We start from the raw sequence: 16,971 nt of genomic DNA, 5'->3' as shown, positions 1-16,971 counted from the left end.
TCCCCCCTGGACTCTCACACCCCTTTTCAGCCCATCCCCTGCAGCCAGGCCCCTCATCCATCCTCCCGCGCCCCTCTGTGCGCCCTCCTCTCATCAAACCCCAGCAAACCCCCCCGACCCCATAATCCAGACCCCAATGCCCCCACCCATCATCCCCATTCAACCCCGTGAGCCACACCCAGGCCACGCCCACCTGCCACCGACCACGCCCCCGGCGCGCGCCTCTCCTTAGCCCCGCCCCTCACGGGCGCGCCCCGTCCCCACCCCCTGCCTGACAGGCCACGCCCCTCGATAGCTGTTGCCCCGCCCTTTATCCGTTGTCCCCGGTCCCTGCCCGAGGCCCCGGCCCCGCCCGCCCGCCCCGCCCCGCGCGGCCCCGCCCCGCCCCGGAAGCGGCGCTGTCGCAGTGCGCGGCCGGAGCGGCGGAGCCGGAGCCGCCGGGGCCGCCCGAGCCAGCGGAGCCGCGGCCCCAGCGCCGGCCCGGGCCGCGCCATGAAGGGCAAGGAGGAGCGCGAGGGCTGCGCGGCGGGGCCCGGCGCGGCGGGGCCGGGCGCGGGGGGCGCGGGCGGCGGCAGCCCCGAGAAGAGCCACAGCGCGCAGGAGCACAAGGAGCAGGGGAACCGGCTCTTCGGCGGCCGCAAGTACCCCGAGGCCGCCGCCTGCTACGGCCGCGCCATCGTGAGTCCCCGCGGCGCCCCCGGCCCGAGCGGGACCGGCCCCCGGGACGGGAGCACCGGGGAGGGGACGCCCGCACCGCCGTCCCCGAGGGCCCGGCCTGGGAACCCCCGAGACGGGACGCCCCGGGGACGGGACACACCAACCTCCCCCCTGGGCTCGATGGCCCCAGGCTGGAACCTCCCCCGTGGCCTGGACAACCTCCCGGACCTGGCCCGGCCAGCGCTGGGTGGGGTCCCCAGGGATGGGACACCCCCGCCACACACCGGGCCTTGACTCCCGCAAGATGGGCCTCCCCCCAGCCGGGACATCTCCCGAGCCCTGGCCTGGATATCAGCAGGGTGGAACCTCCTTGGGCTGGGCACTGTTCTTCCTCAGGGCCTGGCGAGATACCCCTGACATGGGACCTTTTAATCTGGACACTGTTCCCTCACTGGGCCTGGCTCCTCCTGGGGAGGGCTGGACACAGCTCTGGGCCTGAGTCCCCCCATCCTGGGCCTGGCCTACCACCCCTAGGCCTGGCCTAGGCACCCCCCAACCCTGGCCCGCTCTCTGGACTTGGACACCCCCAGCCCGTCCTCTCCCCCACCCAGCTGCACGCTGGACTGCCCTGCACCCCGTCCCCAGAGTGCCCCCACCCTGGTGCCCCCACCCTGAGCCTGTTTCCCCTAAGCCCTGCACTGTCCCTGGGCTGTGCTGGGTAGGGCAGACCCAGCCTGGGACAGCCGAGGTGCCAGGGGGGACAGTCCCCTGTGGGGGCAGGGACATTGGCTGCCCTATGGGGACCGGCCCCAGCCTGTCCCCAGTCCACGCCAGCACCTCCCCACGGGGTGCACGCCCTGGCTGGCACTGCTGGCTCTCCCTGCCCAGGGTGACAGCGCCGTGCCGCTGGCTCACCGAGTCACCGGGCTGTCACCCGAGCGCCAGCACGTCCTGGCTCTGCCGCCACCACCAACATGGGCCTGTCCCTGCAGAACCGGAACCCCTTGGTGGCCGTGTACTACACCAACCGGGCCCTGTGCTACCTGAAGATGCAGCAGCACGACAAGGCGCTGGCCGACTGCAAGCGGGCGCTGGAGCTGGACGGGCAGTCCGTGAAGGCTCACTTCTTCCTGGGCCAGTGCCAGATGGAGATGGAAAACTACGACGAGGCCATCGCCAACCTGCAGAGAGGTGAGCGGGCATGCCGCCACTGTCCCCTGCTCCTGTCTGCTGGGAAAGGGCCAGGGAGGGCGACGGGGACGCTGGCGCTGAGGTGCCCTGTCTCTCTTCAGCCTACAACCTCGCCAAGGAGCAGCGGCTGAATTTCGGGGACGACATCCCCAGTGCGCTGCGCATCGCCAAGAAGAAACGTTGGAACAGCATCGAGGAGAAGCGCATCAACCAGGAGAACGAGCTGCACTCCCACCTGACCAAGCTGATCGTGGCCGAGAAGGAGAGGTAACGGGGCACCTGGAGAAGCTTTTTGAGTGCCACCGGGCTGTCACAGCTCTGTGCGAGGTGTCTCTGCAGAGCCCTGCAGCAGGGAAGGGAGTGACAGTGTTCCCCCATCCTCCTGATCTCCCGCTCTGTCCTAGGGAGCTGGCGGAGTGCCGAAAGACTCAGCAGGAGGAAAACACAGACGAGAGCCGGAGCCGTGTTCAGCTGGCCAGCATCGAGGCCAAACACGTGAGTGGGGGGCTGGAGGCCTCCTCATCCCCATCCTCATGCTCTGCTGCAGCCAGGGAAGCGGCAGGGCTGCAGCTGTGCAGGTGAAAGCTGGGAGACCTTGGGACACAGCACAGTAGCCTTCATTCTATAGCTCGAGCCACCACTGCAGGGCTGTTGTGTCCCCCCATGACAGCTTCCCCTGCTCTGTCACCTCTTGTCCCAGCCTGGCAGCGGTGACGCCTGCTGTGCCTGTTGTTCCCTGAGGAAACACAAGTGACTCTCGGCCACATGTGGGTCTGGGTGCTGGGGACTAATCCCAGATAAAAATAGGCCCACAAAGGAAGGTTATTTGTAAGCTGGATCACTCCTGCCAGCTTCAGCCAGGAGCTGCACAGGCAGAGGGGGCACCAAGGACCTGCCACAACACCCATGTGGGAGGCTTTGGGGCTCTCCCTGGGGTCCTGTAGCTCCTGCACAGCAGGGACCCCTTGTCCTCAAGGGCTTCTCTTTCAGGACAAATACCTGGCAGACATGGACGAGCTCTTCTCCCAAGTGGATGAGAAGAGGAAGGTGAGTGTGGCCCAGCCTGTGCTCCTGTAAACCTTCTGCGTACCCTGCTCCCCGCTCTGAGCCAGCACCACCTCCCAGCCCACTTTCCTGACCCAGCTGTGCCTCTCTTGAGACAGAAGCGGGACATCCCTGACTACCTGTGTGGGAAGATCAGTTTTGAGCTGATGAGAGAGCCCTGCATCACGCCCAGCGGGATCACCTACGACAGGAAGGACATTGAGGAGCATCTCCAGGTACTGCTGGGCCAGGGGCAGAGGGCTTTCCCTTGCCTGGGTGGGAAGGCATCTTTTTGCTCAACTCAGGGCTCCACAGGCTCCTTGGGTTTGGTCCCAGTTACCTGCCCGGGCAGCTCCCTGTGGAGCAGGTGCTGCCAGGCCCTGCCCAAAGCGGAGGCGGCTCTTGGCGGGGGTCTCGCACCTTGACCTGCCCTCATCCTGCTGGGAGGCACCTCTGAGGGGCTCTCCCTCTTCCTGTGGGCAGGTGCCCAGGTGCTGGGGCAGATGCCATGCGGCGCTGGCCTCACGGCCACCTGCGCCTCGGGGCTGAGCCCGGGCACGTGGAGTAACCGGTTCCCCCGCGCCTCCTCCCCTGCAGCGCGTGGGGCATTTCGACCCGGTGACGCGGAGTCCCCTGACCCAGGACCAGCTGATCCCCAACCTCGCCATGAAGGAGGTGATAGACGCGTTCATCTCGGAGAACGGCTGGGTGGAGGATTACTGAGGGGCCGGGGCGGCGCTGGCCCGCCCGGGTGCCCTGGCACGGCTGGCTGTCCCCGGGCTGGCACCATGCCTTACTCGCTCTCCGGCTGTTCCCCCTCTGCCCCAGCTGCCCCAGGCCTGGCGCTGGGCGAGGACACCTCACCATGTCCCCTTCCCGAGGAGCCACAGCAGCTGGGCGGGCACCACGGCTCCCTGGCTCCCCTCTCCGGCTCCAGGACCTGCCTGGGGGTTGGAATGCTGGCTCCTCGGCAGTGGCCTTGCCATCATGTCTGTCACCCCCTCAGCCAGGGCAGCCACAGTCCCCAAAGAGCACGTCCCGCTCCAGGGATTGCCACAGGGGGCTTGCCGGGATGAGCACCTGGAGCCCCGTCCCTCCCTGTGTTTAGAGTTGTTTCCTCCTCCTTCCACCTCCTGCCTGGCCAGGGTTGGGTCCTCTTCCCAGTAAACAGCCACTTACTGGAATGCTGATGCACCCTCTGGCTTTTCCTGGTAAACAACTGCCCCAGGGCTGGAAGGGGCTGGTTCCCACCTCCCCTTCCCCACTGGGCCTGTGGTTCCCTAAGAACAACCACCTGGGTTAAAGTTCTTCTTCCTTTTAATGAAATCCCTTAAAAACCCCACCAAAAATAACCACCAGATTTGCATCCAACTGAGATTCCAGCGTCATGGTCTGCCGACGGCCTGCCTGGCTTTTGAGCGCCCTCTGGAAGTTTGCCAATGTCCATTAAAAGAATATATATATATATATATATATATATATATAAAAAGAATAAAAAAAAATCAGCAATAAACGTGGAAAAGGATCTGGAGTGGTTCACAGCAGCCATTTCTGGGGATATCCTGGCTTGGGAATTGGTGCCATCCCATGCGGACCAGCTTTGCTCCAGGGATGTAGCAACACACAGCGTGCTTCAGTGGAACAGCTTTAATCCAAGGGGGAGGGTAAGACCAGTAAAAACCAGAACTTTCCCAGAGTTGGTCCCAATAGCAGTGGCCTTTCCCTGAGGGTGGCAGGAGCTGGAGCTCCTGGCCTGGCTGGGATGGGCGTGACGTGTCCTTGTCCCTGCCAGCCCTAGCCCAGGAAGGTGGAGATGAAGACGCTGGTGTCCAGGTTGAGTGTGGCGTGCCACCAGCGGTCAGGGAAGTACAGGACCTGCAGGGGACACCAGTGGGGTCCCACGGCTCTGGCTGAGAAGCCTGGGGTCCCCTGCAGCCCCGGCCTCACCTCCCCAGGGCGCAGGGTGCACTCCAGCGGGCGCTGGGCCGGTGGCAGCGTGGGATAGGTGTGCTGGAGCCAGGCCAGCGTCGTCTCGTTGGGGTGGAAGTGCGGGGTTTGATCCGGCGGGTACAGAAACCAGCGCTGCAAAACACCGGGGGCACGTCCCCTCCCAGGTCCCCTGCAGCCCCTCGGGCTCAGCCCCCGGCGGGCTTCCCCGTGCCCAGGGACACCTGTTAGGGGCTTGTTTCTCTCCCCCCTCCTCAGATCCTTCCCCTAGGGCTCAGTTCTCACCTTCCTGCCGAAAATCACCTCAGAGAAGCCAGGGCCGTGCCAGTGGAAGGGAACGCCAGAGCCTGAGCCTGGCGGGAGCGGGGGTTGGTGCTGGGGAGAGCCCCCAGTGCCGGCCCGATCCCATCGCGATCCCATCGCGATCCCATCGCACACCCACCTGCGATCCCAAAGCTGTAGGCGGGGCTGGTGCCCGGGATGCGGAAGGGAGGGGGCACGTAGTGCTGGAAGAGGGGGCCCCACTCGGTGAAGTTGTTGTCCCCGAAGAAGTAGAGGGTGTCTGGGGGGACATGGGAGCTGAGCCCGGCAGGGGAGGGGGCTGCGGGGGACGGGACGGCGCTACCCACCGCTGCCCAGCCGGGCCGGGTCCTGCGGCTTCAGCAGGTGCTCCACGTACTCCTGGAACCGCACATCCACTGCGGGAACAGAGGGATGAGCGGGAGAACGGGAGGGGTGAGCGGGAGAACGGGAGGGATGAGCGGGGGAACGGGAGGGGTGAGCGGGGGAACGGGAGGGATGAGCGGGGGAACGGGAGGGATGAGCGGGGGAACGGGAGGGATGAGCGGGGGAACGGGAGGGGTGAGCGGGAGAACGGGAGGGATGAGCGGGGGAACGGGAGGGATGAGCGGGGGAACGGGAGGGGTGAGCGGGGGAACGGAGGGATGAGCGGGGGAATGGAGGGATGAGCGGGGGAATGGAGGGATGAGCGGGGGAACGGAGGGGTGAGCGGGAGAACGGGAGAGATGAGCGGGAGAACGGGAGGGGTGAGCGGGGGAACGGGAGAGGTGAGCGGGAGAACGGGAGGGGTGAGCGGGAGAACGGGAGGGGTGAGCGGGGGAACGGGAGAGGTGAGCGGGGGAACGGAGGGATGAGCGGGGGAACGGAGGGGTGAGCGGGGGAACGGAGGGGTGAGCGGGGGCAGCGGCACCCCCGCAGCCGGGCACGGCCCCGCGCTCACCTTTGCGGTACGAGTAGGTGTTGGCCGTGCTGAGCCGCACCGGGAAGGGCCCGAAGGCGGCCAGCAGCTTCTCCCGGGTGCAGAGGGCTCGGAAATTCTGGGGGATGGAGCGCAGGGAGCCGGGATGCTGCCGCCGCTCCCGAGGCACCGGGAGGTGCGTCCCACCCGGCACCCTCTGTCCCCTCCCGGCACTCACCGAATTGTCCGTGACCCCACCGAGGATCACCGGCCGGGAGAAGGCGAACCTGGGGGCGGCATCCAGCGGGGTCCCGCACGGGCGGAGCACGAGAACCAGCACTGACCCATCCCGGGGCACCGGGACCGGCCCCGACCCACCCCGGGGCATCGGGACTGGCTCCAAACCACCCCCGGGGCATCGGGATCCGTCCCCACCACCCTCCCCCAGGTTCTCCCCCGGGACTCCCGGGTCTGCCCCCCCAGTTCCCCCCGCCCCTCCCCGTTAGCTCGCCCGGTGCACCGAACTGTCCCCCGGCCCCCTGCCTCAGTTCCGCGGGCGCCGGGACCATGCCGGGTGCCCCGTACCGCTGTAGGAAGAGGGAGTAGGTGAGGGACGCATCCGCTCGCTCCACGGTGCAGCGTGGTTCCTCCGGCACCGTGCCCGCCAGCCTGCAACGGGAGACTCCGCTCGGTACCGGCACCAGGACCGGCACAGGGACCGGTCCCGGGGCAGCCCCTGCCCTTACCAGCCGCCGCCCGGAGGGTCGGTGCAGGCGCCGGGCCGGACCCAGCCCAGCAGCAGCAGCGGCGGCAGCAGCCGCGCCGCCGCCATGGGGACCGGCACCGGAGACAGCGGGAACTACAACTCCCGGCATGCACCGCGAAAACGAAGTGGACGCTGTCATTGGCGGGGCGCGTCGCTACGGGTCCCGGAAAGGGCCATTAGTTCAAAGAGCAACGGAAAGCGAGCCCCACCTCACGGCTTGAAGTGGCCTCCCGGCACAAGGGGACAACAGCTTGGGGACACCGGCGACACCGCAGGGCCGGGAGCCCCGGGGCCCATCCCAGGCGCAGCAAAGACAGGAGTCATGGCTCGATTCAACTGCTGGTTTGTTTTAATCCAGTAAAAAACGGCCGGGCAGGGGGCGCACCCCCAGCCCTTATTTACACAAATAAATACAGGGAGGGCGGTGCCAGGGCTATCGGGCAGGGCACGCTGCCTGCCCTGCTCCGCCCTGCCCCACCGCGCTGCCAGCTCCCCCTCGGCTCAGGTGTACCCCGGGGGGGCTCAGGTGTACTCGCAGAGGTGGCCGCAGCCGGCGGGGCAGTGGGAGCTGGTCTCCAGCCACTTCATGATGTGCTGCAGGTGGCCGCCGTGGCTGCAGCCCTGGCACCAGACGAAGAGCCCCTTCACCACGTGGTGACACACGGCACACATGCTGGCACACTGCCGACACCTGCACGGGGAGATTCGGGTGGGTGTGGGCGGGGAGAGGGAACAGGGGCACCCACCCCATGCCCCTGTCCCCACAAGCCCCTCAGGGCCCCCTCACCTGTCGCAGATCCAGCCCCTGTTGCTCATGGGCCGCTTGCAGTTGCTGCAGTTGACGTGCAGGGTGGTGGAGGCCTGGTTGAGGCAGTTGATGGCACGGCAGGTGCTCAGCTTGATCACCTCGTTGGAGATGTTCCAGAGCTGGAAGCGCTGCAGCAGGTCAATGTAGGACGTGTACCAGTGCTCCTGGGGACAGCCACAGACAGCTGAGCCTCCACATCCACTCTGAAACCCCCTCAGGACCCCAGCCCTGCATCCCAAAGACAAGATTCCCCTGGGGGGCTCAGCCTGGAGAAAAGGAGGCTCGGGGTGGGGGGCCTTCTCACTCTACAAGTCCCTGACAGGAGGTTGGAGCCAAGTGGGAGTCAGGCTCTGCTCCCAGGGAACAGGGACAGGACAAGGGGAAATGGCCTCAAGCTGTGCCAGAGGTGGTCTAGTTTGGATATTAGGGAGAATTTCGTCATGGAAAGGGTGGTCAAGCATTGGCACAGGCTGCCCATTGCAGTGGTGGAGTCACTATCCCTTGGGGGGATCTAAAAGCTGTGTTGATGTGGCAGTTGGGGACATGGTTCAGTGGTGGCCTTGGCAGTGCTGGGGGAACGGCTGGACTCGATGATCTTAGAGGCTTTTCCAACCTCAAACATTCTGTGGTCCTCTGATCCCTGCAGTGGGAGAATGGCTCTGCAACGCTGGGGAACAGCATCCCTCCCTGCATCAACAGGGCAAGGGCACCTCCCCATCCTGGCCCTGCAGGGCCCACCTCAAACCCCTGCCAGGACTGGTGGTGGGGCAGGTACCGGAACCCTGGAGCTGCTCACCCTGGCGTAGAGCTGTCCTGCCAGGGGCTGGAGGAGAAGGGACGTGCTCCAACCCCAGGCAGGACCCCATCCCATCGGGATGCACCCGCCTGTGGGTCCCAGCAAGGCGTGGCCCTGCCCTTCGGGGCTCTACCTGCGTCTGCTCATCGATCTCCTTGCGGATGCGCTCTCCCAGCACGATGAGCACGGACACGGCCGTCTGCACGTCGCCCTGCTCGGCGTAGAAGAGCAGCGTGTCCCGCACGATGGGGTTGAAGAAGTCGGAGGGCAGGCGGTTCTCGTAGAGAGAGTGGGAGATGGAGATCAGCGAGAAGGACTCCACGGGGGTCAGCGACACCGTCTCGGCCTCGTTGCCGCTGACGTGAGGGGAGTCGGCCTTGTCCTGCAGGTGGTCCAAGGCCGATGGGTTGTCCACGATTTCGTGGCGCAGGGGGAAGGCTTCCTGGGGAAGGCTGTATTCCTGCTCTTCAGCTGCGAGGAGAAGAGTAGGAATGAGCAGGGGAAAACCCAGCTGGGGCAGACAACACCTCCCCCTGTGCGCTCACCGTGTGGGTTCTCGTGGTCCATCATGTACAGGTCATCCTCATCTGCCTCCACATCTCCCAGCAGATAATCCGCAGGGACGTCGCTGCCCTCCGTCTCCTCATTGTCTGCACGCCCAGGGAAAGAGAAATCAGCTCATCACGCCACTGGATCCACCTCCCAGTGTCCTGCCCAGCATGCCAGGCTGTGCCCAAGCCACACAGCTCAGTTCCCCACCACTGTCACTGTCACCCAGGTCATGGGGGAAAGCTGTCCTCCTGCAGGGCCCTGGGGCTCGGTGTCCTTCACCCTGGGGCTGCAGCACGTTCAGCCACCCCAATTCACAGGACAAATGGCCCAGTTTGTGCCCTGTCAATGGCTGAGGAGGAAAGAGCTGTGGGACTGGACTGTGCCCACCCAGGAGCGTTACCCTCGTTGTTGATCAGGGTGGAGGAGGAATCCATGAGGATGTTTTCCGTGCGGCTTTCTCCTTTGCTGCGGTCCAGTCTGGACTCGCTGCCTAGCCCAGCAGGGATATCTTTCAGGTTAAAGCTGGGGAAAAAAGCCAAATTTAACAGTCACAGGAGTATAAAGTTTCCATTTCAGCCAGCAAACAGCCTGGATACAGGTGTCCAGTTGCAATTTGAATGGAGAAACATGAGATACAGTGACATCCCTTAGTGGGCAGAAGTCACCAGTCCCCACTGTGTGACTTAAAAATAAAGACACATTGTGACTGTGATCACAGCCCTTCCTCCAAGCCTGGTGGCACTGCACATGCACTGCAAAGGTCTCTCTGAAGAATTCCAGAGCTGAGCAGGCTCTTGGCTCCATCTCTTCCCCTCAGAGGCAGGTGAGCGGGAGCTGCCTCGCTCCAAGGTGCCTGGCTGTTAGTTATGCATCACCATGCTTGGCCTTCGCTGAGATGGAAAAGGGAAGGGATGGGGCTGGAGCAGAGCCCAGCTCCCCAGGCTGCTGCCTGCCGTGTCTCAGACAGCAGCACAGCCACTCGGCTGGAGGCACAGCTTGGTCAAGGACAGTGCTTGTTTCCTTTGGTGTTATTTGAGGATCTGTCACTCACTGTGGGAACCCGGTCCTGCGAGGTCTGACAGCTCATTTGGTGTCCTCACCCCACACGTTTATGTCATTGAGAAGAGGAAAAACAAGTTTTCCTGCTTCATCAGCCCACAATGAGCAAACTGCTGGCAGAGCTGGGCTGTGCTCTCCCTTGGAAAGGCTCTAGAAGAAAACCTCTGCACACCAGCAGTTCCAGCTCCAGCCATGAGACACCTCCTCCATCCCCAGCCCTTGGTCACCATCACTGCCCTGGGCACTGCTGAAGCCTCACCTCAGATCCTGGGGTCACTTTTGGGGCCCTCATGACAGGAAAGACACTGAGGGGCTGGACTGTGTCCAGGGAAGGGAACAGAGCACCAGGAGGGGCTGAAGGAGCTGGGGGGGGTGCTCAGGCTGGGGAAAAGGAGGCTCAAGTGGGACCTTCTCATTTCCACAACTCCCTGACAGGAGGGGGGAACTAGGGGAGTCAGGCTCCCAGGGAACAGGAGAAGAGGAAATGGCCCCAGATTGTGACAGAGGAGGTTTAGATTGGATCTTGGGAAAATTTCTTTATGGAAAGGGTGGTCAGGCACTGGCACAGCTGCCCAGGGCAGTGGTGGAGTCTCTACCCACCCCTGGAGATGTTCAACATCATGTGGTGGCCTTGGCAGTGCTGCTGGGGGAATGATCTCAGAGGACTTTTCCAACATTAAGAGATTCTGTGATTCATTAATTCAGTAACTGCAAAGCTGATCCCAGCCCCTGCCCCACCACAGGCCAAACTTTGGTTGAAGGAGAGGAGGGAGCAGTGTGTGAGGCTGCAGAGCTCAAGGCCAGGCTGGGCACTCACTCACCACACCAACATGGGAAATGGCTGCGTTCAAACAATGCCAACATGCAAACTAGCACAGCCCGAGGGAGAGCTGTCCCTGCTCGCTCACTGTGTCTGGGGCAGGTTAGTTATTATGCAGAAATTGTTCCCTGGCAGGGTGGGCAGGCCCTGGCACAGGGTGCCCAGAGCAGCTGTGGCTGCCCCTGGATCCCTGGCAGTGTCCAAGGCCAGGTTGGACGGGGCTTGGAGCAGCCTGGGACAGTGGAAGGTGTCCCTGCCCATGGCAAGGTGTTGGAACGAGATGAGATTTAAGGCCCCTTCCAACCCAAACCATTCTGGTAGTCCATGATGTGATTCTATAACCCCGTCCCACCCAAGGAGCCATTCCCACTCCCCCCCTCATGGAGCTATCCCACTCATCTCATCACTCCCTGCACCACTCATCTCATCACTCCCTGCAGCTCCCTTCCCCCGTACCTGTTCATGAGCGGGAGGGCAGTGCTGCCTTTCCCCATGCTGTGGTTGAGGTTTGTGGACGACACGGTGCCGAGGCTGGAGTAGATAATCCTCAGCATCGTCCACGTCTGAGCCACCTGTGTGGAACACAGTCCCTGTCAGACCTTCCCAGACTCAGACTACCACCCCTCTGCAGCACCAGCTGGCCCGCAGCTCACCTGGTTGCGGTCCAGCCCCTTGGCCACCTTGGCGTTGTGGTCGCAGAGCTCGGCCAGCGGCCGGCCGGCCAGCGCGTACTGCTTGGCCGTGTGCACGAACCAGTCCATGCTGCCGCTCTCCACGTCCGTCTCGAACACGCTGAGGGCGCTGGAGGACGAGATGTACTCGAACTGCTCCGTGGGGTCCAGCTTGCGCTTGAAGAAGATGGGGTGGCGCCGGTCGCCGATGTAGGGCTTGCGGTTGGAGTCGGAGGAGATGAGGCTCTCCTTGGCGGCGAAGGCCAGGTCCCCGTAGAGGCTGTAGCACAGCCCCTCGGGGTTGGCCCGGTCAATGGGCTGGCTGGCGTCCTTGAAGATGTGCTGGTAAAGGGTGCTGTCCTTGGAGCCCGAGAGGAGGAAATAGGGGTCGTGGAGGTGCCGCCACACGATGCCCGTGGTGACGTCCTTGTGCTCCTCGAACATGGCGGAGGGGATGAAGGGGCGGCGCACGTCCCACACGTAGATGTTGTGGTCCACCATCATGGAGCAGGTGGCGATGTGGTGCTTGCACTCGGGGCGCCACTTCACCCGTGCCACCGAGGCGATGGTCTGCACGCAGTAGATCTCCTTGGCCCGCGTCGTGTTCATGTCCCACACCTTCACCATCTTGTCGCGGCCGCCCGTGGCCAGCCAGCCCCTGGGACAAGGACGGATCAGTGCTCACCTCTCTGTCCCCACCGTGGCACGGAAATGCTCACAGCACGGGTGTGACCACATGCACGCCGCAGGAAGGCGGCTGGGCTGCAATCCCATCCTCCCGTGAGTTCCCCTGGCACCTCCTTCCCGCTCCCAGTTATGGCCCTGTGCCTCTGGAGCCACATCCCAGTTCCCTCTGGCTCTGCTTTCCACTGGCCAGGCACAGCAGAGAGGAAAAAGCCATCCTGAACGTATTTCAGTGCCTCTCTAAGACCAGGAGCAGTGGCAGCACTGCCTGGCAGGGAGTGAGGAGGGACCTGCACACTGTAACAGCTCCTTCCAGATCCTTCCCAGCAAACTGCCAGGAAAGGCAGGAGGGAAACACAACTGAACACAAGCGAGCTGTGTCCCAGCAGCCAAGTAGTGCCTTCTTCAAGCTGAACACTGGAGCAAGAGGCTGCTGTGACACTGCTCTACACAACCACAAGACACCCAGTACCTCAAAACCCCCTAATTTATCAAAAAACAAACCTCAAACACCCTTACACCACCCCAAATGCTCAAAATAACAATCACTCCTATCTCCCAGCAACATCCCAGCCCCTGACACAAGGGGACAGGGTATCACAGATCATGCTTTCGCCCACAAAATCCCAATCCTGTTTTTAGGGTCTCTCTTGTCCTGCAAGTCCGGGTGGCTGGCAGGGCCTGGCCCCACACTCACCTGTCCTCTGGGTGCCAGTCGCAGCAGAAGACGGGCCCGTTGTGGGCTGTGAACATCCTCTCGTAGCGGTCGGGCCGGCGGATGTCCCACAGCTGCACGTTGCCATTCTCGAAGGTGGCGGCGAAGGTGAAATAGTCCCGGATGCTGAACTGGACATCACGCACGCTCTCCGACTGGCCTGGGAGGGGACACAAGTTAAGAGCTCCAGCAAAGCTAAAAATCCCGCTGGAAGAGCCGTGGCGCAGAGAGAAGGTAGCAGGGAGTGCTGTGACTGTCTTCCATCTCCCACACAGACCCAGCTAGTACTGAGAGGCAAGAAAAGGCACCAAAATGCCTCTCAGCTCCTTCTTTCCCTGCTCTGGGCATCACACCCTGAGCAAGCCGTCCTCCTGGGCAAGGGGAAGGACAAAGCTCCCAACCCTGCCTCTCCTAAGGGTGAAGGGACGAGAAAGGAAAGGACAAAGCTCCCAAACTGTGCTTCCCCACAGGGAAATGGGACAACAACAGCAAGGTTTGTACCAGAGAAGGTGCTGACAGAGTCCTTCTTGCGCAGGTCGAAGCACTTCATGTAGCCGTCCTGGGAGCCGCTGAGCAGCATGTACACCTCGGTGGGGTGGAAGCACACCTTGTTGACAGTGCGCTTGTGCTCCGTGAACAGCTGGTCCTGCTTGTTGCGGGACGGCTTGCCCAGGTTCCAGGTGACCACCACGCCGTTGGTGGCGGCGGTGGCCAGCAGGTTCTCGTCCATCTGGTGCCACACCACGTCGGCACAGCTGAAGTTCAGGGAGGGTTTGCGGCCCACGCGGAGGTTCAGCTTCTCCACAAACTGCTCCTCCTCGATGGAATAGATCTTGAAGATGTTGCGGCCGGCCACCACCACCTGGGCGGCGTCCCGGCACACGCTGATGGCGTTGGCAGGGGCGTCCAGGTGGCAGAACATGGTGCGCCCAGTCAGCGCGTTGCCCCCCAGGGCGGTGGTGACCCTGGCCATCTTCTCCATGGTTGTCCTCGGGGTGCTGTCCCCTCTCCAGCAGGCTGCCTGCACACCCACACGGCCACCCTGCTCCACCTCATCCAGAGCTGGGCAGGGACAGGCTGGGCTCCTGCTGGGCCCCGGTGGCTCCGACCGCGGCTTTTTGCGGCTGCATCAACGGGCTGTGGAGGTGAGAGGCCACAGACTGCCTGTGGGAGGGAGATACAGCCCCACTCCGGGTTCTCCTCCTGCTGCCCTCTGTGGCTCCCTCTCAGGGAGTTCCTGAAAACCTTCTCTGGGTTCCTTCTTCCCTCCTCGGCCACACCCTGAGATGTTTTACTGTCGCTGATAATACAGGTCAAGCACAGTGTTGTGGCTGAAGTGAACAGCGTCCGCAGCACGAGCTGGGGTGAAGTGAGGCCACGGTCACCTCCGTGGGGCACTCGGAGCCCCAGAGCCTGCAAAGAACACGGGATGACCCTCCTTCTCTAGCAGAGCGGGGGCAGCAGTTACTCCAGGCTTCCTGGAGGGATCTCGGGGTCCCACGGGCTGTGTCCTCCAGAGCCAGGCTGAGCTCCTGCCACTGCACTGCCCTCTCTTGCCAGGTTCCACAGATCCCTCACACCTCGCATTCCCACCCCCTCAGGGCTCCTTCCCACCCTCAGCGCACCCTCAGGGTCTCGTCCTACTGCCGAGGCCACCCCCGGCCCCTCATGTCCCACACTCCCACCCCATCAGGCCCTGTCCTGACCCACAGCCCTCTCCTACTCCTCATCCCCTCCTCCTGACCCACAGCCCCCCAGGACCCCTCAGACCCCACACTTCCCCCTCTGCAGGGCCCGCTCCTGACCCAGAGCCCCTTCAGGCCCCCCTCCAGCCCTTCAGAGCCCACTCAGGTTTCCCTCAGAGGCCGCCGCACCCTACACCCTCCTCAGGGCCCCTTCCCGCCCCTCAGAGCCCCCGGGCTCTCTTCACAACCCCCTCCGGCCACATAGAGTCCCCTGCCGCTGCCACCCGGTCCCGGACCCCCTCCGTGCGAGGCCCCGGTGCCGTTCCCGAGGCCGTACCCGGTGCCGCTTCCCCCGCCGGCAGCTCGGGCCGAGCAGGCCCCGCCGCCGCCGCCACCGCCCTCCCGCCAGACCACGCCCCCTTCCGCCACGGGATCGCCCCCCGCTGCCAGACCACGCCCATTTCCGCCACTGGGACACACCCCCTGCCACCGGACCACGCCCCTTTCAGCTTTGTGGGCCCGTCCCCTGCCACCGCGCCACGCCCCCCTCTGCCCGGGCCCGCCCCCTGCTCCTGACCACGCCCCCTCCGTCCCTCTTGCCGTTCAGCCCCGCCCCTCTGTGGCAAGACCACGCCTCCTCCCGCAGCTGGAGCCTGCCCCTGCCCGTAGACCACGCCCCCGTCCTTAGACCACGCCTTTTTTGTATCGGGACCGCCCCCCTGCACCAGGCCACGCCCTCTTCCCGCACCGGAGCGCCATCAGGCCCCGCCCACCCCCATACCGCTCAAGAGGCCCCGCCCCTGAGTGAGAAGCCCCGCCCCCAGGGCAGGCCCCGCCCCCGCCCGGTGCCGGGCGCTCCGGGGGCGCGGGGACGAGGCGGGCATTGAGCCTTGGGGTTCGGGGTGCCAGAGGGACGGGGCGTGCCCTGGGAATAGCGGTGCGAGGGGATAAACGGGTGTTGGAGTGTACAGGGTGCCTTGGCGGGGGCTGCCGGAGGGACCTGGGGTGCACTGGGAGTGGGGGTTCGCTGGGATGAAGTGGGAGGGATAGGAGCTGTACTGGGGGCTGGGGGTGCAGGAGGACAGAGCACCAGGGGGTTCCGGGGTGTACCAGGGGTGGGAATGTCAGGGAGATGTGGGAGCCGGGGGGAACGGGCATGCCAGAGGTGCACCCCAGAGGGACTGGGAGCGCAGGAGAAAAAGGGGTTTAGAGGGATGTGGGGTGCATTAGGGATTGGGGTGGGAAATGAGGGTGCCGAGGGGATATGAGGGGCATTGAGGGTGTAGGCGTGAGCTGGAGTGTTACAGGGGTGCACAGGGGTGTGTGGGTGCACTGGGGGGCTTGGGGCACACTGCCGTGGGGGTGTGCACTGGGGGGGGGATGCCGGGGAGATGTGGGGTCCAGGGGATTGGGGGTGCCAGAGGGATGTGGAAGCAAGGGGATAACTGAGGGTCGGGGGTCTGTGGGAGCCTTGTGGGTCAGGCTGCGGGGTGGGAAATGGGGGTGCCGAGAGGATATGGGGTGCACTGGTGGTGTACAGATGCACTGGAGGGATATAGGGGTGCACAGGGGAGTAGGGGTGCAGGGAGTATGGGGGCCACTGCCATGGGGGGTGCAGGGGAGGGTATTGGGGCCGTGCTGGGGCCGTCAGCATAACCTGGGACCAGGGGCTTGTGCAGGGCTATGGCACCCCGAAACTGCTGCTGTCACCTGCAGGGGTGGGGGGACCCCCTGTGTGCCGCTGTCCTGCCTGGCCCCCGCCCCCAGGGACACTGCTGGGTTTGGGGGTGCAGGCAGCCCTCCACCCCCGTGCCAGGGAGCTCCAGGCCTCAGCAGTGCCACACTGTCCCGCAGCCCCGGGGACTCCCGAAACCCCTTCCAGGGTCACTTTGTGCCATTTTGGGCTCAGAAAGGGGCGTTTCGGACAAAGCAGGGAGCGGAGGCGGCAGTTGGTGCAGCAGTTCCTTCCCGGCCGGTACAAAGGCAAAACAAACCGAAAGCGTGTCCGTGTCCGTGTCCGTGCCCATCCCGTGTCCGTGCCCGTGTCCGTGTCCACATCCATGCCCAATTCCTCCCACGGCTGCTGTGGCAGCGGGCAATGCCGCGGCGGGGGCACCGAGCCCCTCCCGCGCTGGGTCCCCGTGGGCTCCCCAGCCCCGCGCCGGCTCGGTCCCATCTCGGCGCAGCCCAGGGGTCCCCCCGGTGCCCCGCTTGCCGCTGGCATCGAGGCGATGGCTTTTCAGCTGGAAGAGCGGTGGCGGTGGCAGTGTGTCCTAGGTGCCACCTCCTGTGGTCTCTCTGCGCTGCCGGTGTCGCCGCGGTGGCTCAGACCCGGCCCTGGTCCCCAGGGCGGCGGGGGATGCTCGCCAGGGGAGCCC

The 16,971-nt window shown here is 64.3% G+C and overlaps 3 protein-coding genes across 6 annotated transcripts in view; 1 reads left to right on the top strand and 2 right to left on the bottom strand.

Moving 5' to 3' along the window:
• WDR24 (WD repeat domain 24) overlaps positions 1–15,010 on the bottom strand; it is a 249,235-nt gene extending 234,225 nt beyond the window's left edge. The window contains exons 1-10 of the mRNA XM_068206496.1: positions 14,931–15,010; positions 13,410–14,321; positions 12,891–13,068; positions 11,492–12,167; positions 11,295–11,410; positions 9,360–9,481; positions 8,953–9,057; positions 8,541–8,878; positions 7,591–7,775; positions 7,319–7,494 (exon numbers count right to left, since the gene is read on the bottom strand). Of these exons, the coding sequence (XP_068062597.1) occupies positions 7,326–7,494; positions 7,591–7,775; positions 8,541–8,878; positions 8,953–9,057; positions 9,360–9,481; positions 11,295–11,410; positions 11,492–12,167; positions 12,891–13,068; positions 13,410–13,890 (2,370 nt within the window). The 5' untranslated portion in view covers positions 13,891–14,321; positions 14,931–15,010 and the 3' untranslated portion in view covers positions 7,319–7,325. The remainder of the gene's footprint in view (positions 1–7,318; positions 7,495–7,590; positions 7,776–8,540; positions 8,879–8,952; positions 9,058–9,359; positions 9,482–11,294; positions 11,411–11,491; positions 12,168–12,890; positions 13,069–13,409; positions 14,322–14,930) is intronic.
• Positions 398–4,357, top strand: STUB1 (STIP1 homology and U-box containing protein 1). The gene is made up of 7 exons (XM_068206523.1): positions 398–678; positions 1,650–1,848; positions 1,950–2,115; positions 2,253–2,343; positions 2,839–2,895; positions 3,012–3,128; positions 3,490–4,357. The coding sequence occupies exons 1-7, from the start codon at positions 493–495 to the stop codon at positions 3,613–3,615; spliced, it is 942 nt and encodes a 313-aa protein (XP_068062624.1). The 5' UTR covers positions 398–492; the 3' UTR covers positions 3,616–4,357.
• Positions 4,077–6,940, bottom strand: JMJD8 (jumonji domain containing 8). 4 transcript variants are annotated; one of them, XM_068206530.1, is made up of 9 exons: positions 6,784–6,940; positions 6,623–6,706; positions 6,276–6,324; positions 6,080–6,176; positions 5,469–5,537; positions 5,282–5,401; positions 5,125–5,192; positions 4,840–4,974; positions 4,077–4,767 (listed from the first exon to the last, which is right to left on the bottom strand). In XM_068206530.1, the coding sequence occupies exons 1-9, from the start codon at positions 6,867–6,869 to the stop codon at positions 4,687–4,689; spliced, it is 789 nt and encodes a 262-aa protein (XP_068062631.1). In that variant the 5' UTR covers positions 6,870–6,940; the 3' UTR covers positions 4,077–4,686. The 4 variants fall into 4 exon arrangements, with proteins under 4 accessions (XP_068062631.1, XP_068062632.1, XP_068062635.1 ...); XM_068206531.1 differs by having other exon boundaries at positions 4,840–4,947; XM_068206534.1 differs by lacking the exon at positions 4,840–4,974.
• Positions 15,011–16,971: the final 1,961 nt, after the last annotated feature.

This window comes from Anomalospiza imberbis, chromosome 16 (assembly GCF_031753505.1).
Source record: "Anomalospiza imberbis isolate Cuckoo-Finch-1a 21T00152 chromosome 16, ASM3175350v1, whole genome shotgun sequence".
NCBI lineage: Eukaryota > Metazoa > Chordata > Aves > Passeriformes > Viduidae > Anomalospiza > Anomalospiza imberbis.
Note: the sequence above shows the minus strand (reverse complement) of the source record. Positions and strands in the feature narration are given on the sequence as shown.